Source organism: Mytilus edulis, chromosome 13 (genome assembly GCF_963676685.1).
Source record: "Mytilus edulis chromosome 13, xbMytEdul2.2, whole genome shotgun sequence".
Lineage (NCBI taxonomy): Eukaryota > Metazoa > Mollusca > Bivalvia > Mytilida > Mytilidae > Mytilus > Mytilus edulis.
Genome location: NC_092356.1, coordinates 24,533,567 through 24,551,786, shown reverse-complemented (window position 1 = coordinate 24,551,786; position 18,220 = coordinate 24,533,567). Strand labels below are relative to the sequence as shown.

General features: G+C 32.2%; 1 protein-coding gene across 1 annotated transcript; it reads left to right on the top strand.

Moving 5' to 3' along the window:
* Positions 1 to 466: 466 nt before the first annotated feature.
* LOC139500593 (uncharacterized) lies at positions 467 to 17,466 on the top strand. The gene is made up of 3 exons (XM_071289348.1): positions 467 to 593; positions 2,504 to 2,914; positions 17,045 to 17,466. The coding sequence occupies exons 1-3, from the start codon at positions 479 to 481 to the stop codon at positions 17,461 to 17,463; spliced, it is 945 nt and encodes a 314-aa protein (XP_071145449.1). The 5' UTR covers positions 467 to 478; the 3' UTR covers positions 17,464 to 17,466.
* Positions 17,467 to 18,220: the final 754 nt, after the last annotated feature.

Below are 18,220 nucleotides of genomic sequence, written 5' to 3'. Positions count from 1 at the left end.
TTCATGCAAAAATAATATAACAATTAAGTCAAAACCATAAGAGAATTTGATTTATTTTTTTCTCCGGAAACTAATTTGAAAAAAAAACCACCAAAATACACACCTCCAAAATTTTTATTGTGACAACTCTTAAAATGATTTTTTTTTTAAAAGGAATCACAAGTCTTATTTATCACATATGTTGATGTTGTAAGTTGATCAACAAGAGGCCCAGAAACTTTCATATAAGAACTCAACTAACATTGTCACAAGACTATTTCATTTACAACTGACAGATATACACTGGCTTTCAACAAAATGCATTAATCGTATACAGTCTTCATAATAAATTCTTATCTAACATTTATATTTAGGCCTTGCTGTATGAACTGCCCCTTCCCACACATATTGCTTAAAGTTGTCCTTGTCATTTATCAAACTGGTGAACTACTTACCGACATCAGATAAATGTATGTTGTTATTTGAATACGATTCTAGAATGGCTGTTTCAAAGGAATTATTTGTGATTGTATTCATTTATTGTTTATATGGTATAAATCATTGCACACATGCTGAGGAAGCTGAATCTTTTGCTGACATGAAGAAGATGATAGGTTAGTTTGTTCTTGGACGCAGAGAAAAATAATAAGATGGACCCGAACTGTACGGTTTACAAAAGGGAAACACCAGAAATTGACCTAGCGGAAACAAGGAAACAATTATTTTATCTAGAGCTTGTTGATTTACTACCTTTTGAAAATTACATCAGCATTGATTTAACTTATAGCAAACCTTTCTAAACGGCACTAGTTCACCTATTTGACTCAAATTCTCATATTTCATTTATAACATTTTACGGTTTAAAACATTTATCTATATTTTGAAAAGTCTAGAACAAACCATTTACAGTACATAGGCGCAAGAATATGTAACTCTTTCGTGTGTATTTTTGTCTAGACTCCATCTAATTAACTGTCGATTTAACCTCCAAAGCCTTGTGATGGTCAAATTAGCGATATAACCATAAATATAGATGTTTATCCTGCGATTGGGTGTTCTACTATACAGATACGGCCCTACAGATATCGCTATGCTGTATCTGTATACTATACAGATATCGCTTTACAGCTCCACCCACTGTCGAACTGAGTATTGTTTGAACCTGCGTGACCTCATACTGTGTATTGCAGTCGCATTCCAATGACGTATTAATTGCGAATTAACGATTCCTGTAATACGATTGGTTTGTTTTCAAACATTTCTTTAGAGCAATAAGAAGCACGCCAATTTCTGATAACATACACACATGAACATCAGTCTTTTCTACGATGACAACTATCGATTTCAAAACTTGTATGTGTATGATTGTGTAACAAAAACAACCATGTCAATTTGAGCATGCATGTTTAGTGAATGTCGAGCCTGAAGCGTAGGACAACTCGTACACTCCTGTTTCAAATTGGACAATGTTTTGCGAACCCGTCTTCATTATATTACATGAATGTGTGATTACTGTATCGTATTACTACACGGGCCTCAAGGGAGTCAAATCGAAAATAAATGCAAAACTATGTGTGTTTTTGTGTCTTTCAAAACACAAATAATATACAGAATTAATTGCAGGATAAAGACAATAACTGTTTAGTGTCTTTAAATATCAGCTGTATTTGTACTCGGCTCGAAACAGGTGTAGTAGCTCGCTACAAGATCACATACACCTTATTTCTTAGCATCATACACATACAGCTGATATTTAAAGACACTAAACAGTTATTGTCTATAAATAGAAAGGAAACTCGCGAAATTGGATTTTTCTAGGTCTGTTTGATTTCATATTATTGATTAAAAATATATGTTAATCATCGTTTTTAACTGTATAAGAATAATAATTTGTCGATCGAACCAGTATATCAAATTATTTTATCTTTGTTTCATATTTTCATTATTGAAATTATTTTCCTTTGTAAAACTGAACACGAACAATGCACATGTTATCAATCTCTAGCTAAGGAGTTCAATTGAAGTTCAAATGAAAACGAATTCAAAGAGGTCGAATTATGCACTTTTTATTGTATATTTGATACGTTTCTCTCAGTTTTAGTTTGTAACCCGGATTTGTTTTTTCTATATCGATTTATGAATTTTGACAATGAATGGTTTATTATTTAACCGATATTGAATACAAATGGGACCGTCAATAGAGACATTTTAGTCCATGAGAGCTACAAAAATAAAATAAAAAAACTGAGTAGGATTTAATTCGAAATTTTTTTTTAGAACATCAAAAACAGAAAGATGTTATCACGGTTCTATTGAATCTTGTATGTTCCCTAAGCCAAGCATTTGTACATTTTTGACTTTTCTCTACTTTGGGTTTGAGCGGCCCTGCCGAATTTTAATATGGCAAATCGGAACTCATAAAAAATAAAAACAGTTATTTTCACTTTAAAATGCATTCTGATGTACAAAATATTTACCAAAAAAAATGATAATTTCACTAGGGCACTTATTCATGTCATTGTAGACATTCTACTGAATGATGTAAATCAGTTAAAAATGGCAAAAGGAAAGACGGACTACGAAAAACGGCAACTTCGAATGAAGATAGACGTATTTGAATTGAAACAAAATGGAATCTTAAATGAATTACATGAATTACGCAGAAGCAATCGGCAATTGAATAAAGAATTGAAAAAACTGACTGTAGCAAACAAAATCGCAAGTCCTGAGGTACAAAATTATAGCAGTGATAACAATTACAATAGTAACTATCAGCCGACACAAGAAGAAGAAAATAATGTTGATCCGACAGACCAGCATCTAAAAAGCATTCCTCTTATATCCGCCCAAGAAAACTATACTGGGAGAAAAGTAATTCGTCAAACCGAAGGGATGAATATTGCAGACAGTGAATCGAAAAGGTTGCTTCTCAATAGTGAGTATTTAAACAATAGTTAAACACAATTAGTGCATGATTACACAATTAAAGGTCTTTCCACCTTAAACGACATATTTTGATTTGAAAAGTTCAAATCCGTTTTAAATTTATTTACAGTGTCAAATGTTAACTTCTGTTTGCAGATTCAAAAAATATGGTTTATATGCATTTATTGTTTTAGACTAAACAGATAATTTGTTACCTTTGGTCTGAAAAATGTCACTTTCGATATTATATGATAGGTCATATGGCTTGCAACAGAATGTAAACTATAATGTTGCATGCCTTTATCATGTATAGATATGAAGTTTTAAAGGTCAAATTATATAATGCGAAATTTCCTATGACAGTGACTTCAATTTCAAACCGTGTTTTGAAATTTTTGATCCGCAATTCGCTTCTACTTTGTACTTGTTTGGCTTTCTTACTATTTTGACCTGAGCGTATGGGTAGCGTGCAACGTTTTTGGCCATGCCCGGCCTACGTCGTTGCTATAAGCTGATATGTGGCTCTGGTATTATATAATTATGTAGACGTAAAGCGCGTCTTGTGTACCAAATTATAAGATTAATGCCTTTGGTAACTATTCAGGTCGTAAACAAAAGACCCAAGATCTTTATTAAATATCGTTAATGTTGTACATCACCATACGCTTAATTTAAATATAATAGGACGCTTGATTAAAAACTGGATTTTTGAAGAATATAAATATGAAACGATTGACATAATACGAGATGGCGTTATGTGTGGTAAATTTCAATGAAAAAACCACATATTATAACTTTATTGTATTTTCGTGTTACCTACCTCCTGAAAACTCAGTTTGGGGAAGAGACTCTCAATGATATTTTGCACATATCTTATCTGATATATACGAACAATGCGATACGGACGCTATTTTTCTCTGTGGCAGATTTTAAGTCAAGAATAGGATCACTGAAGGATTATTCTGATTTTGATGAATTACCGTCACGATTATCGCTTGATAAAACCGTTAACCAACATGGAAACACCTTCTTGGAATTTTTGAACGAATCGAAAATGTGCGTCTTGAATGGAAGATTCGATCAAGATAAAGATAACTTCACATTCATTTCAGGTATAGGGAAATCCGTGGTAGATTACATTTGTGTCCCGCAAGATTATCTAGACCAGTGTATTTCGATTGAAACAATCCCAACAAGATCTATTGTAGAAAAGGCAAATCTTTTAAATTTTCATGGTGAACGTAGCAAACTTCCGGACCATTCAGTCTTGGTAACAGAATTTAGGTCTATAAAATCCATATTTACCGACAGCATTCCAGGCATCCCTACTCAATCAACGAAGAGATTTAAATTGAAATTAATGTCAAATGATATGTTTTCTGCCGATATGTGTAAATTTGCATTGCAAAATGTTATAAGTCACATTGAACAAACTAGAGAAACTCAAGAAAATATAGATAATATATACACGGAACTTTGTGATATAATAATACAGGAGATGAACGATAAAATTCCAGTTTTTAACACCAGTGGATCCTCGAAAAAACGGTTAAAAGTAAAAAACGATGACCTACAAACGTTATGGAATGATATGCATTTATAAGAAAAACAGTATTTGAAGTTCAAAGGACGTACCAATGTGAAAAATGAACTAAGAACAAAGTTTCAGTTAGCGCAAAAAACCTTTGACTGCAAGCTACGCCAGTATGAAAGTCAATATAAACAAAGTATGTGCACTGACATTGAAACTATGACGACGAATAATCCTACGGATTTTTGAACAAAATCAAACAGCTAGGGCCTCGTAGACATTCCTCTATTCCAATGGAAATATATGACAAAAGATGGTGAGATTGTTAGTAATGAAAAGGTTGTTTCAGAAAAATGAAAAACAGATTTTGAAAATATATGGATAGTTCAGCGGACGATTTCGATGGTAATTTGCAAAAATATGCCTCTAGTTATAAAGTCTTATTAGAAGAACGAATGCTCGATTCTTTGTTTATTGAAAATAAAGTGTTGAATTCAGCTATAACTATAGATGGAATTAGGCGACTTGTCTCAAGAACAAAGAACGGTAAATCGTGTGGAATTGATAATATCCCTTATGAAGTATTGAAGACAGAAAAACGTGATCGCCGTCCTAAATTCTATGTTTCAACTTGTTGTCGACACGAGCATTGTACCATAATTATGGCACCAGGCCATTATCTGTCCGACACTTAAAGACAAATCATCAGATAAACGCATTCCACTACACTATCGAGGAATCAGTTTGTTGTCGTCTGTTTCGAAGCTGTACAGTGGATTTATAAACAATAGAGTGTCTTCATATCTGGAGAACAATGATTTACTTTCTGAGGAACAAAACGGCTTTCGTAAAAATCGTTCATATGAGGATCTTATATTCACCTTTAACAGCATAATAAAAAACAATCCTAATGTTATTGCCTCATTTATTGATCTGAAAAAGGCTTTTGATTTCGTAGATCGTGATATGTTGCTGTACAAACTGTTGCTTAATAATATTGATGGAAAAATATATAACTCTATTAAAAGTTTATATGTGCAAACAACCGCAAGTATTCGATTAAACAATAAAATGTCCGATTGGTTTTTATATAACTCTGGTATAAAACAAGGTGATAATTTATCACCGACACTATTTTCTGTTTTTATTGATGATCTTGTGGATGAAATCAACCAACTTGGACTTGGTATTAATATTGGAAAATCGAAATTGTCTTTACTTTTATATGCGGACGATATTGTTTTGATGGCCGAGAATGAATGTGATATGCAAAAGATGCTAGATAAAAAATGGAGAGTCTTAATTAATACAGACAAGTCAAAAGTCGTTGAATTTAGAGCATCTCGCATAAAACGGAGCGAATTTCAGTTCAGAATCGGAGGAAACATCTTGCAAATTACAGACAAATATAAATACCCTGAAGTTGTTTTTAACGAGAAAAAAGATTAAACATCGAATGCTGAAAATCTTTCTGCAGCTGGTGGAAGAGCACTCGGAGCTATTATATCGAAGATACACAGTTTAAAAGAATTTGGTATAAAAACTGTATGTCTCTTGTATTGTACTTATACTCGACTACTGTTCTTCAGTGTGGGGTTTCAAAGACTTAAATTGTGTCGACACTGTTCAAAACAAGGCCATAAGATACTTTTTGGGAGTTCACAAGTTTGCTCCAAAGCTGGCTATAAACGGAGATGTTGGATGGTTACCTTCAAAAGAACGTCGCTGGTGTACTATGGTTAGATATTGGAACCGATTGATGGATATGGACAAAAGTAGACTTTGTAAATAGGGTGTTCCTATGGGAATACGAATAATCTACGAACAATTGGTCTACTAGTGTAAGAACAATAATGTCTTTAGTTGGTATGGATGCTAACTTTCAACAAATGCTAAAATGTGATGTTTCTAGCGTCGGAAACAATCTTATGGATATATGTGCAACAAAATGGCATACGAACTTATCTAACTTTCCGAAACTTCGTACATATAGAACTTTTAAATCTACATATTCAACAGAAACATATGTTAAACAAAATTTAAAACGTAGAGAAAGATCTGTACTGGCCCAGTTTAGATGTGGCATTCTTCCGCTAAGATTAGGAACAGGACGTTTTGTTGGTGAACCAGAATGTCAACGGATGTAAAGAATATGCGATTTCGAACATGTTGAAAATGAACTACACTTTCTGATTGAATGCCAATTTTACAATGGACTACGTAATAAATTATTTTCTGGACTTAGTGAAACCGTATTAAATTTGAATAACAGTGAAAAGTTAAATTTATTATTGTCAGAATATCCTCGAAAAACAGCTCAATACTTAGAACATTCATTAACAAAACGCAGACAACACTAATATTTAAATAATTAACATGTATATATAATTCCTGATGACAATCTGAATTAATACTACAGTATCTATTTGAAGTGACTTATAGGTCCATTGGGCCGGGTGTAATTTAATTGAAATATTTCAATATTGTACATAATTTGTTATACACAATGTCACTATAATAAACATATTTGTATTGTATTGTAATGTATAATAGGAAAGAAATTTTTAATTAAATATCAATGCAACCTTTGCACCAAAATGTATATGTAGCGTCAAATAGTTTAGTTAAGTTGTTTTGTCGATTTCTTTTACGACTTCAAATATGTCAAATTCATAATTAAAAACATGACCTTGACCTTATTCTCTTTTTTCTAACCAAGGACATCAACTTAAAAGACCAAATATTACTATTACTTACGGTTCAACAGGTACAAATGCATATCACTTATAACAAATGCATCAATGTATATAACTCAGAAGTCTCCGGCACGCTTCGGGTGAAACAAAACTCAACATCCTGAGGTGAATCGTGTCCATGTAAACACAAAATATCTTGTAGTTTTGATTGGAGTCGAAAAACAATATTAAGTTTTCAATTTATCTTTTCCGGATTATAACAACATTGCATGGAACACAATTTTATTTTGAGGCCAACTGAAGCCCGCCTTCGGGTGCAGAATTTTCTTACCGCGTTGAAGACCCATTATAGGTATTCGGCTGTGTTCTGCTTTTTTACCTGGTTGTTGTCTCTTTGAAACATTCCCCACTCCCGTATTCAATTGTATATCATGTGAAACATGCGTCTGGTGAAGGTGCATAACCCTTACTAACAGAAACATAGAATAATAAAGATTTATTGTTTATGTAGTCATTTTTTGTCAGTTCATATGTTGATACCCTAATGTCACACATTAAGTACCGGTCTTTGTAAAAATCATGCAGAAGGTGATTCATGACATGTCACAGAAGTAATTTGTTTTGCCCTATATCATAAGAACTTTGGTAGATGGGTAAAATTCTGTCTTTATTTTCCCTGTATTATGCCTGTTGCCATGGTAACCATCAAAACAACATTTTGCCTGAATATGTGAAAAAAGACCCTTTTTTGAAAATATAAAATAAGGGAATTTAAAGTCCCATAGAAATAAAGTTAATCAATACAAACAATATGTATATTTACAGTATTGACAAACAAAACCCAAAACTATATAAAAACGTTAAACTTGTGAATTTACTAAATAGTTTGTTTCCATAGCAACCATTTAAAAATATGTTAAAATTCGAAAATGAAAAATTTCAAAAACTCCTAAATTTTAAATCTGTTTATCTCCCAAGACCAACAATACCATGACATGTCATTGACAAATTTTGAAAGACCACATTCTATATATTCAGAAAATAAAAAGAAAGTCGTGTGTTTTTTTTTCTTTAAAAAAATAATTTTAGTCAAAAATTGTCAATTTTCACCAAAATTCAGATTACCCAACAGATGAATACTGAAACATTTTGAACTTAAAAAGCTAAAATATTCCATTTATATGTGCAATTCTGACACACATTTGTTAATTTTAAACGAAAATATATGATAAATGAAGATGTACTTGTACAAAATGAAAAAATCATCGATATGGGTATGGTGCACCCCCCTTTTTTTTCCAAAATTATAAAATTTGTTGAAAAAAATGTGGTATCTCATTGTGTTTACTTGTGAACTAAGTATTTTAAGAATTTAAGCATAACACAACTTCTAAAGTTGAGGGCAACATATGGTACCCCCTCCCTTCAATCTTATATGTAAGATTTCTCAGAAGTTTAAAAAAAAAATGGTAATACGCATAACCCGTTGTCATGTCTAAGACTGATGCTGTCAGTGAAAAAGAATAATGTTGAAACCAAAACTTAATTAATAGTAAGTCTATGTATAAAGATAAGAGGATGTGTTTTAATTGTCAATTAACAATTAACTCTCCACCAGAGAGCAGAGACATAGAAATAAACAACCACAGATCACCATATATCCTTCAACAATGAGCATAACATGATTATCTATAAAACAAATCTTAATGAACATTTAAAAAAAAAATAGCTCAGGATACTTTCTCTTTAAAAATGGCTATAAAGAAGTTACAGTAACAATTTAATGCAACTCATTATTAGTTTTTGAAACAGATTGATGCTTTAAAAACTTTAACCCTAGACTAAGATCTGCTAAGCAAGAAGGCTCACCCTGAAATGTCTGGTTGGTTTTATTTATCATTGAATTACTTTTGAAACTCTGTAAGTGTTATGTAAAGATTTTAATATAAGTATCATATTAACTTAACATTATCAATGTTCTAAGAAAATGAGTTCAGGGTAAGATGAACTATGTCAGACAGACGAAAAAGAGAGAACGGAAACGGAAAATTCAGCATTTTTTTCCATTTTTAAAGGGGCATAACTTATTGACAGTACATGTTACACCAATAACATTCTAACTGTTCTAAATTTCATGGAAATAAGCATTGTGTATAAGTTTCAAAACATTTGGTTGTGGCAAACTTAAGTTAGAGAACGGAAACAAAAAAGTCAGCATTTTTTTCCATTTGTATAAGGGTATAACTCTGGAACGGACGTACTTACGGACAAGGGTACAACTTAATGCCCCCTTTGCTACGGTGGGGGCATACAAATTCTACATGTTCTATCTGAGGAAATATATACCAACGATCTACATTAAATTGTGCAAGAATTTGTCAATGTTTCTATTGTATATGGTGGAAAAGTACAGCTTGTCTATTATTTTACCTAATTGAATTGTTATTTGTATACGGCAGAATAATCGCGTTTTTTATGGTTCTCAAAAATATTTTCCTTGTGGCCTTGAGGAAAATTTGCTGGTCATAACTATAATATACTGTTTTGATTCTCAAACCTTTATGACAACCATGTGCAATGACCATGCATTGAATTTTGCCTAATTTAATCAATTGTTATATTTACACATTTTTATGCCCCCGCAGTGGCAGAGAGGACATTAAGGTTTACCCTTGTCCGTCCGTCAGTATGTCCCAACGTTGGTTTCTGTTCTCTATCTTTAGTTCGCCTCAACCAAATGTTATGAAACTTAATCACATTGCTTACTACCATAAAACACAGACTAAGTTTGCATTTTGGTGATGTCACTTAAACCGTCCAAGAGTTATGCCCCTTTACAAATAGAAATATTGCTGAATTTCCGTTTCTGTTCTCTAACTTTAGTTTGTCTTTACCAGATGTTATTAAAATTATACACAATGCTTAAAACCAGCAAATGCAGATCTACTTTGAATCCGTTTATAACTTTTATGATATGCAAGCGGGAGCATCATCTGTGTCCAATGGACACATTCCGCATTTATTTCAAATCTTTTAGATAAGTTATATTATAATATATTAGAATAGAAAGAAAGGTTCTGTACTTCTTCTTCAATTTCAATTCTAGCACAGTTAAATCGACATAGTGACAAATAAGTGTTTGCATAAAGGTTTCGATACATGTCGATTTACATGGGAGGTAAATAGTAACAGCCATTATGTGTACATAATCAGACTCTGCGCAATAGTATACTAGTCCACAAAGGAACGATACAAGGCAATGTATTTTCCATAGATAATGAAATTGGAAACACTGTACCACAGGGCGCAGCTTTATACGACCGCAGAGGTCGAACCCTGAACAGTTGGGGCAAGTATGGACACAACATTTAAGCTTGATACAGCTCTGCATTTGGATTGTGATTGAATAGTTGACACAACATAGGTTTCTGACACAGAATGAATGTGGTCTAAGAACTTAAACTTAAAAACTTAAAAAATTTTAAAGTTGACATTTACCTATTATGGTCCAATATCCAAAATCTAAATACATGGTTAGATTCAGCATATCATAGAATTCAATTTTTGATGAAATCAAATAATGTTCAATTTTAGACCCTTTAGACCTCAATGTGGACCAATTTGATAACCGGGCCCAAATATTAAAAATCTAAATACATGGTTGGATTCAGCATATTGAAGAACCCCGTATATTCAATTTATGTTGAAATCAAACAAAGTTTATTTATGGACCTTAATGTAGACCAATTTGAAAACGGGACAATACTGTGCAATTGATTATTTCTTGCTTTCGCGCAAAACTGTGCAATTGAAAATTTCTTGTTATTGCGCAATATTGTGCAATTAGATATTTCTTGCTATTGCGCAATACCATGCAATTGAAGATTTCTTGCTATTGCGCAATACTGTGCAATTAAAAATTTCTTGCTATTGCACAATACTGTGCAATTGAAGATTTCTTGCTATTAAGAATACTGTGCAATTGAAAATTTCTCGCTATTGCACAAAACTTAATATAATAATTTTGGACCCCGATTTGGACCAACTTGAAAACTTGGCCCATAATCAAAAATATAAGTACATGTTTAGATTCAGCATATCAAAGAACCCCAAGGATTCAATTTTTGTTAAAATCAAGCTAAGTTTAATTTTGGACCCTTTGGACCTTAATGTAGACCAATTTGAAAACAGGACCAAAAATTAAGAATCTGAATACACGGTTAGATTTGGGATATCAAAGAACCCCAATAATTCATTTTTTGATAAAATCAAACAAAGTTTAATTTTGGACCCTTTTGGCCCCTAATTCGTTCGGACCAAAATTCCCAAAATCAATCCAAACCTTCCTTTTGTGGTTATAAACCTTGTGTAAAAATTTCATAGATTTCTATTAACTTATACTAAAGTTATTGTACAAAAACCAAGAAAAAAGCTTATTTGGGACCTGTTTTTGGCCCCTAATTCCTAAACTGTTGGGACTAAAACTTCCAAAATCAATCCCAACCTTTCTTTTGTGGTCATAAACCTTATGTTAAAATTTCATAGATTTCTGTTTACTCTAACTAAAGTTATTGTGCGAAAACCAAGAAAATGCTTATTTGGGCCCTTTTTGGTCCCTTATTCCTAAACTGTTGGGACCAAAACACCCAAAATCAATCCCAACCTTCCTTTTATGTTCATAAACCTTGTGTTTAAATTTCATAGATTTCACTTTACTTTTTTACTAAAGTTTGAGTGCGAAAACCAAATGTCTTTGGACGACAACGACGACGCCAACGTGATACCAATATACGACCAAAATTTTTGCGGTCGTATAAAAAATCGAAAATAGAACTTATTTTTTTTAATTTAAACATGGTCTGCTTAAAATTTTGATTGCCATCCGTCCATGTGTCCATCTGGCTGTCCGTGTGTTTGTCTCTCCGGTCCTTGCAGCGCTCGCACATGTACAAATTCTGTCAGATTTTTTTACGAAACTAATACTTTAGGTTAATATAAGCAATATCTTAAACAAGTTATATATTGGTGGTCAATCGACTTTTATAAAAAACAGTTATAACCCTTGAAAATAATAAATTTATGGAAAATAGCCCCGTTAGCGCTCCCACAGGTACAATTCTTGTCAGATTTTGAATAAAACTTATACACTAGATTAATATCAACAAGATCTCGGCTGATTTCTATAATCATGGACAATTGACTTTTTTTAAAGAGTTATGACCCTTAAAAATATTAAAATTTATGGAAAGTGGCCTCGTTAGCGCTCTCGATGGTACAAAATTTTTATTTTGTATTTTCAGTTTATTTTTGATAGAACGGACATAGTTTTTTTTAGGTCACCGTTTCAAAGGAACTGTGAATTTTGCCATCACTTTGCGTCCGTTGTCGTCTGTCCGGTGTAAAATATTTGAAACATATCCACTGAAACTACTGAACCAATTCCAGTAAAACTTAAACTGAATGATCCTTAGGATATCTAGAATAAATTTTGTGTTTTATTTTCTATTTTGTAAAAAAACATGGCCGCCATGGGTAAAAATAGAACATAGGGGTAAAATGCAGTGTGTAGCTCATATCTCAAACACTAAAGACTTTAAAGAGCAAATTTTAAGATGAATCTAACAACCCATTGTTGGGTTGCGGCCACTAAATTGTTAATTGTACCGAAATTTTGCAGTTTTTGTTATTGTCTTGAATATTATTAATGACAAAGATAAACTGTAAACAGCACAACTTTCAACAAAGTAAGATTTACAAATAAGTTTATATGACCACAATTGTCAATTGAATTATAGCCCTTTAAAGAAATTTTTCACAATTTGTTCATCTAGTTTCTTTACTTTAAAAAAAAATCTTCTTCTGAATATGCTTAATCAATATCAGCCCAACTTGGGAGTATCTTGTATAAATTTAGTTTTTTATTTCCTTGTACTTCAAGAAACTTAGCCACTATGGCTAAAATGGAACATAGGGGTAAAATGCATTTTTTGCTTTTGAAGAAAAAACGACAGATACAAAGAACATTTAAATGGAATTGTTAAGCCACTCATTGATATATATTGAAAGGGACAAATAATCATTGATGCAAGATTTAACAAAAAATTACAGGTAATCGATTCAGGCTCTTTAGAGCCTGTTGTTTAGAGTTAAAATTTAAAGACAGTCTGAGACTAAGTTTTTTTTTTTACATAGATTGAAATGAAACTTGGACAGAGTCTAATTTTAAAGACCATGAAATAGCATCTAAAGATTTTAAATTTCAATTTGCACAAAACAAGTGTAATTAGGGACGCAGCTATCCTTCATTCAGTCATCAGCCTTTCGGCTATTTTCTGTTATTTGGGTTGTTGTCTCTTTGACACATTCCCCATTTCTAAAAAAAACAAACCAATATATGAAAATGTTGTAGGGGGTTCTATTATTGAATTTCATGTTTTAATGCTCAAAATGTTCACAATTGAATTCCATCTTTTAAATTTTTTAATAATTTTTTGAATTTTGAAAAAAAGGGGGGGGCACCATGCCCAGAGAGAAACAATGTCCTTCTCTACAAAAATATCTCTATCAATCATATTTTCTCATTTATAATTACCAAATTTGTGTCAGAAATGCACGCATAAATGGAATGTTTTAGCTTTTTAAGTTCAAAATGTTTCAGTATTCATCTGTTTGGTAATCTGACTTTTTGGTGAAAATTTACAATTTTTGACTAAAATTATTTTTTCAGTCATGGCTAGACGCTTTAATGTTCATATGAAAAAGAAAAAGTATGGCAAGCGCCAAAGAAACAAAGTTGCAATGCAACAATCAAAAATAAAATTCCAAATAAAACAGGCTAAACAGCATGTGGTTAATCTGTCAATGAAAACTTTAACTGACAATGAATATTTGCTGCTTTCAAAAGGGTTGAAATTCATACCTGCTCCCGCGTTGAAAGGGGCAAAAAATGATTTAATGAGAGACTTTAATGAATTTGCTAGAAAATTAAGATGTAAATTTCTATTTTATTCAAAGAATGAAAATATACACCCATTCAGGGAGAATAGCAAATATGAACCTCACTACAGCTGTGATGCACTTGAAAATTATATTTTCCAAACAAAACATGAGTTGTCGTCAATGCAGCCTCGGAGATTTAGAGACAATCTGAAACCTGGTGAGAGGTCAAGCATATCTTCACTTTTGCGAGACAAATCAATTCTTATTAAGAAAGCTGATAAAAGCAACAATGTTGTTGTTCTTGATAAGAGTATTTACTTATCCGAAGCTTATCGGCAATTACAATCGCATCACTACACAAGTCTTGACGGTTTTGACTTCAAGGTTCTCAGAAATAATATCAATGATTATGTCACTAGAATGCACATTCATAATGAAATTGACGAAATTTCATTCAAATACATGATAAATGGCAATCAGAAAAATTACGGACCGGGACAAATGCATATATTACCGAAAATACACAAAATAAATTTTGTAGATTATGACAATGTCATGAGAATAGGATTTAATATTGATTTAATAGTTCCTCCAGGGAGACCTATCATTTCCCAGATTGGTACGATCACTGAATACATAGGTCGTTATGTTGATTATTTTCTTGTGCCAATAGTTAAGAAACACCATACTTTCATCAGAGATTCATCTGATTTTATACAAAAAATAGAAACAATCAAACCATTAGACAATTGCCTATTATGTAGTTTTGACATAAGTCAGATGTTTACCAACTGTCCAATTGAAGAAATTCTTTTAGCAGTAAGAGCAGCATATGATGCATTTGATAAATCGCATTACACTATAAAATATCCCTCTACAGATGATTTAGTTTCCCTCTTGGGATATGTTCTGCAACATAATATCTTTGAATTTAATGATCAATTATATCAACAATGTCTAGGTTCTGCAATTGGGGCCTGCTGTGCACCGGAATGTTGTAATATTTTATTATATCAAATAATGAAAGAAATTATTTCGTCATTTCCTTACAAGACAAACATATTTTATTATGCCAGATACATGGATGATGGAATAATAATACACCACGGTAAAAGACATGAACTTGAAGAATTTTTTAAATTGGCTAATAGCCATCACAAATTTCTCAAATTCACATATGAAATTTCAGAATCTGACACAACATTTCTAGACGTTCATTTATTCAAGGGCAGAAGATTTATAGCAAATAATATATTAGACATGAAAACCCATTTCAAACCTACGAATTCTTTTCTATATTTGCACAGAAATAGCTCTCATACGGAGCACGTGTTTAAAGCATTTATCCGGGGAGAAGTAATTCGTTACAGAAGATCAACAAACAATGATAATGACCTTAGAGAAATTCTCTTAAAGTTCAAACAGAATTTGATAAATAGGGGTTACACTGACACTGAAATCATGTCTAGCTTCAATGAAGCCTTAACCAAAGAGAGAAAACATTTGTTTTCAACTAAGGAAGGGAAACGTAAAGAGGAAATTCCTCTTGTAATGGCTACTAAATATAATCCTTGCATAAGCAAATTACGAAAACACCTTTTAAAACATTGGCATCTCATAAGAGATAATGTGGTTTGCAATGAAGTATTCACAAAAACACCGATAATTGCTTATAAAAGGCACAGAAATTTATCAGATATTCTGACATCGACCAAGGTAAAGAAACCATAATTTTTGAAACATATAGGACAATCCCTGATGATGGCGGACCTATATAACAATATTTTATTTATCATAAAAAAATACCGCCGAAACGCTATATTAGTGTAGGATTGATTGCAAACATATAAAATTTATAAATAGCATATATAATACAAACCTGATAATTTCTTATCAGAAGGAATCTATCTCTTTATAAACATAATTATAGATTATGTGATATAATTATTGCAAAACATTAGTGAAACCAATATATTTCGATTTGGTTCCGAACATGAACCTTGCAATGTTCTATGAAAACAATGATAGTAATTGTGTGAAGATGAAGAGGGAAGCCGTGGACGTTGGGTTTCGCTTTTTCTTAATTAAGAAAAAAAAACACACGACTTTCTTTTTATTTTCTGAATATATAGAATGTGGTCTTTCAAATTTTGTCAACGACATGTCATGGTATTGTTGGTCTTGGGAGATAAACAGATTTAAAATTTAGGAGTTTTTGAAATTTTTCATTTTCGAATTTTAACACATTTTTAAATGGTTGCTATGGAAACAAACTATTTAGCAAATTCAAAATTTTAACGTTTTTGTATAGTTTGGGGTTGTGTTTGTCAATACTGTAAATATACATATTGTTTGTATAGATTAACTTTATTTCTATGGTTCTTTAAAATCCATTATATTTCAATTTTCAAAGGCTACTTATGGACGTATTTAGGCAAAATTTTGTAAGGACGGTTTCCATGGCAACCAAGGTTCAAAAGAAAAAATTGATACAGGAAACTTATTTTCATACCATACCTTCCTCATAAACAAAATATAAAGACATTTGAAGAGGGGTCATGAATCGCCCATCAACAGGAACCTGCATGATTCTTACAAAGACCGGTACTTAATAATCAAGACAAGTAAGACCCAGTTAAGGTTTCAAGTTGTCCATTTGATTGAAAATAAAAGATGTGCAGGTGCTTTGAAACAAGTTTGATACGTTATTAAATTAAGTACGAGTTGTATGTCTGTATATCTGCAATTATTTTCTTTAAAACCTATGTGATCAATTTGAACATTTATACCACTTTTCCTCTCTCGATTGCCTTACTATATTATCATAACATACACAAACATATTGGAAGGTCTACAATTATAGCAAATCGGTGACAACATATACAGTGGAAGTATTTTCAATAGACAATAAATTCCATTTTTTCAGTTGCATCTTGATTGTAACCTTGAAAATGTGTTTGATTCTTTATTACAGGTCAACCTACAAATATCGTTGCATTTTCTGCTATTTTAGACCACACAATGACTTTAGGACCGCTACAAGTAGTCAAATACAACAAGATTTTTACCAACATTGGCAATGCATATGACCCACACCATGGACATGTAATCATTCCAACAAAAGGAATATACTTAGTGTCTGTGACCGGCATGAATGATGGTGCGAATGATATTCACTTGGAACTTGTCCGCAATGATGATTTAATAGGAACATTGTATTTAGGCAGAAATGCGTGGTCTGCAATGAGTCAAACATTGGTTTTATCCCTGGATGAAAATGACCTCATCTGGGTTCGTGTTTATAATCATAACGTCTACGCGGGACATAGAATTGTTGGTTCTGCCGATCAGTATTACAATTCATTTTCACTTCTACTTATGACACCACTCTGAAAAGATGACACACAATATGTTGAAATAAATTGTACAACATACAAAAATTTAACTATTTATAACCATGAAGTCTCGTTTAATTTTATTGCTACCAACCGATCTCCTTTTTCCTCTGCTTGATATTACATTAGAAGGACGATCTATGTCTTAAAAAACACATAATGATTTAAACTTTCCAATTTTCAGCTTTAATTTAAACAGCAGACACATAATGTCTGCCTCATCGTTGAGCATTTCAATTACGCTATATTTTAACTATAAGGTCATCCGTAATAGGAATGTGTTCCTTAATGCTGCAAAAGAATTATAAGGGAAAATGAGTGAAATCGACAATGCATATTAGGTCACCTCAAATAATTGGCTAATCGATACGATGTGTCGGTGACTCAAATCACTAGCGGCATGTTTCCATGGTCTTTGTCCTCAACGGTGTATACTCTGCGGAAATGCAACATGTTCAAATTTTAAAGTCATTAATTTGAATGGGTAGTCGATCGATCTTATGAACCCATGCCCTCAAGATGACCATTCTACTTCGACACTAGGTAACTAAATTCAAGAATTCTGATCATAATGGTTTAATACAACCACCTATTATAATTTTGACTTAAAATGAAAACGGCAAAGTTTTGAATACTTACAGCAATAACCAACCCCTTTCACGATGAAGGTATATATATATGACATTGATTGATTGATTGATTGTTGGTTGCTTTGCTGTGTCTCAGATTTTTCCTATTGTATTTCATTCTCTCAT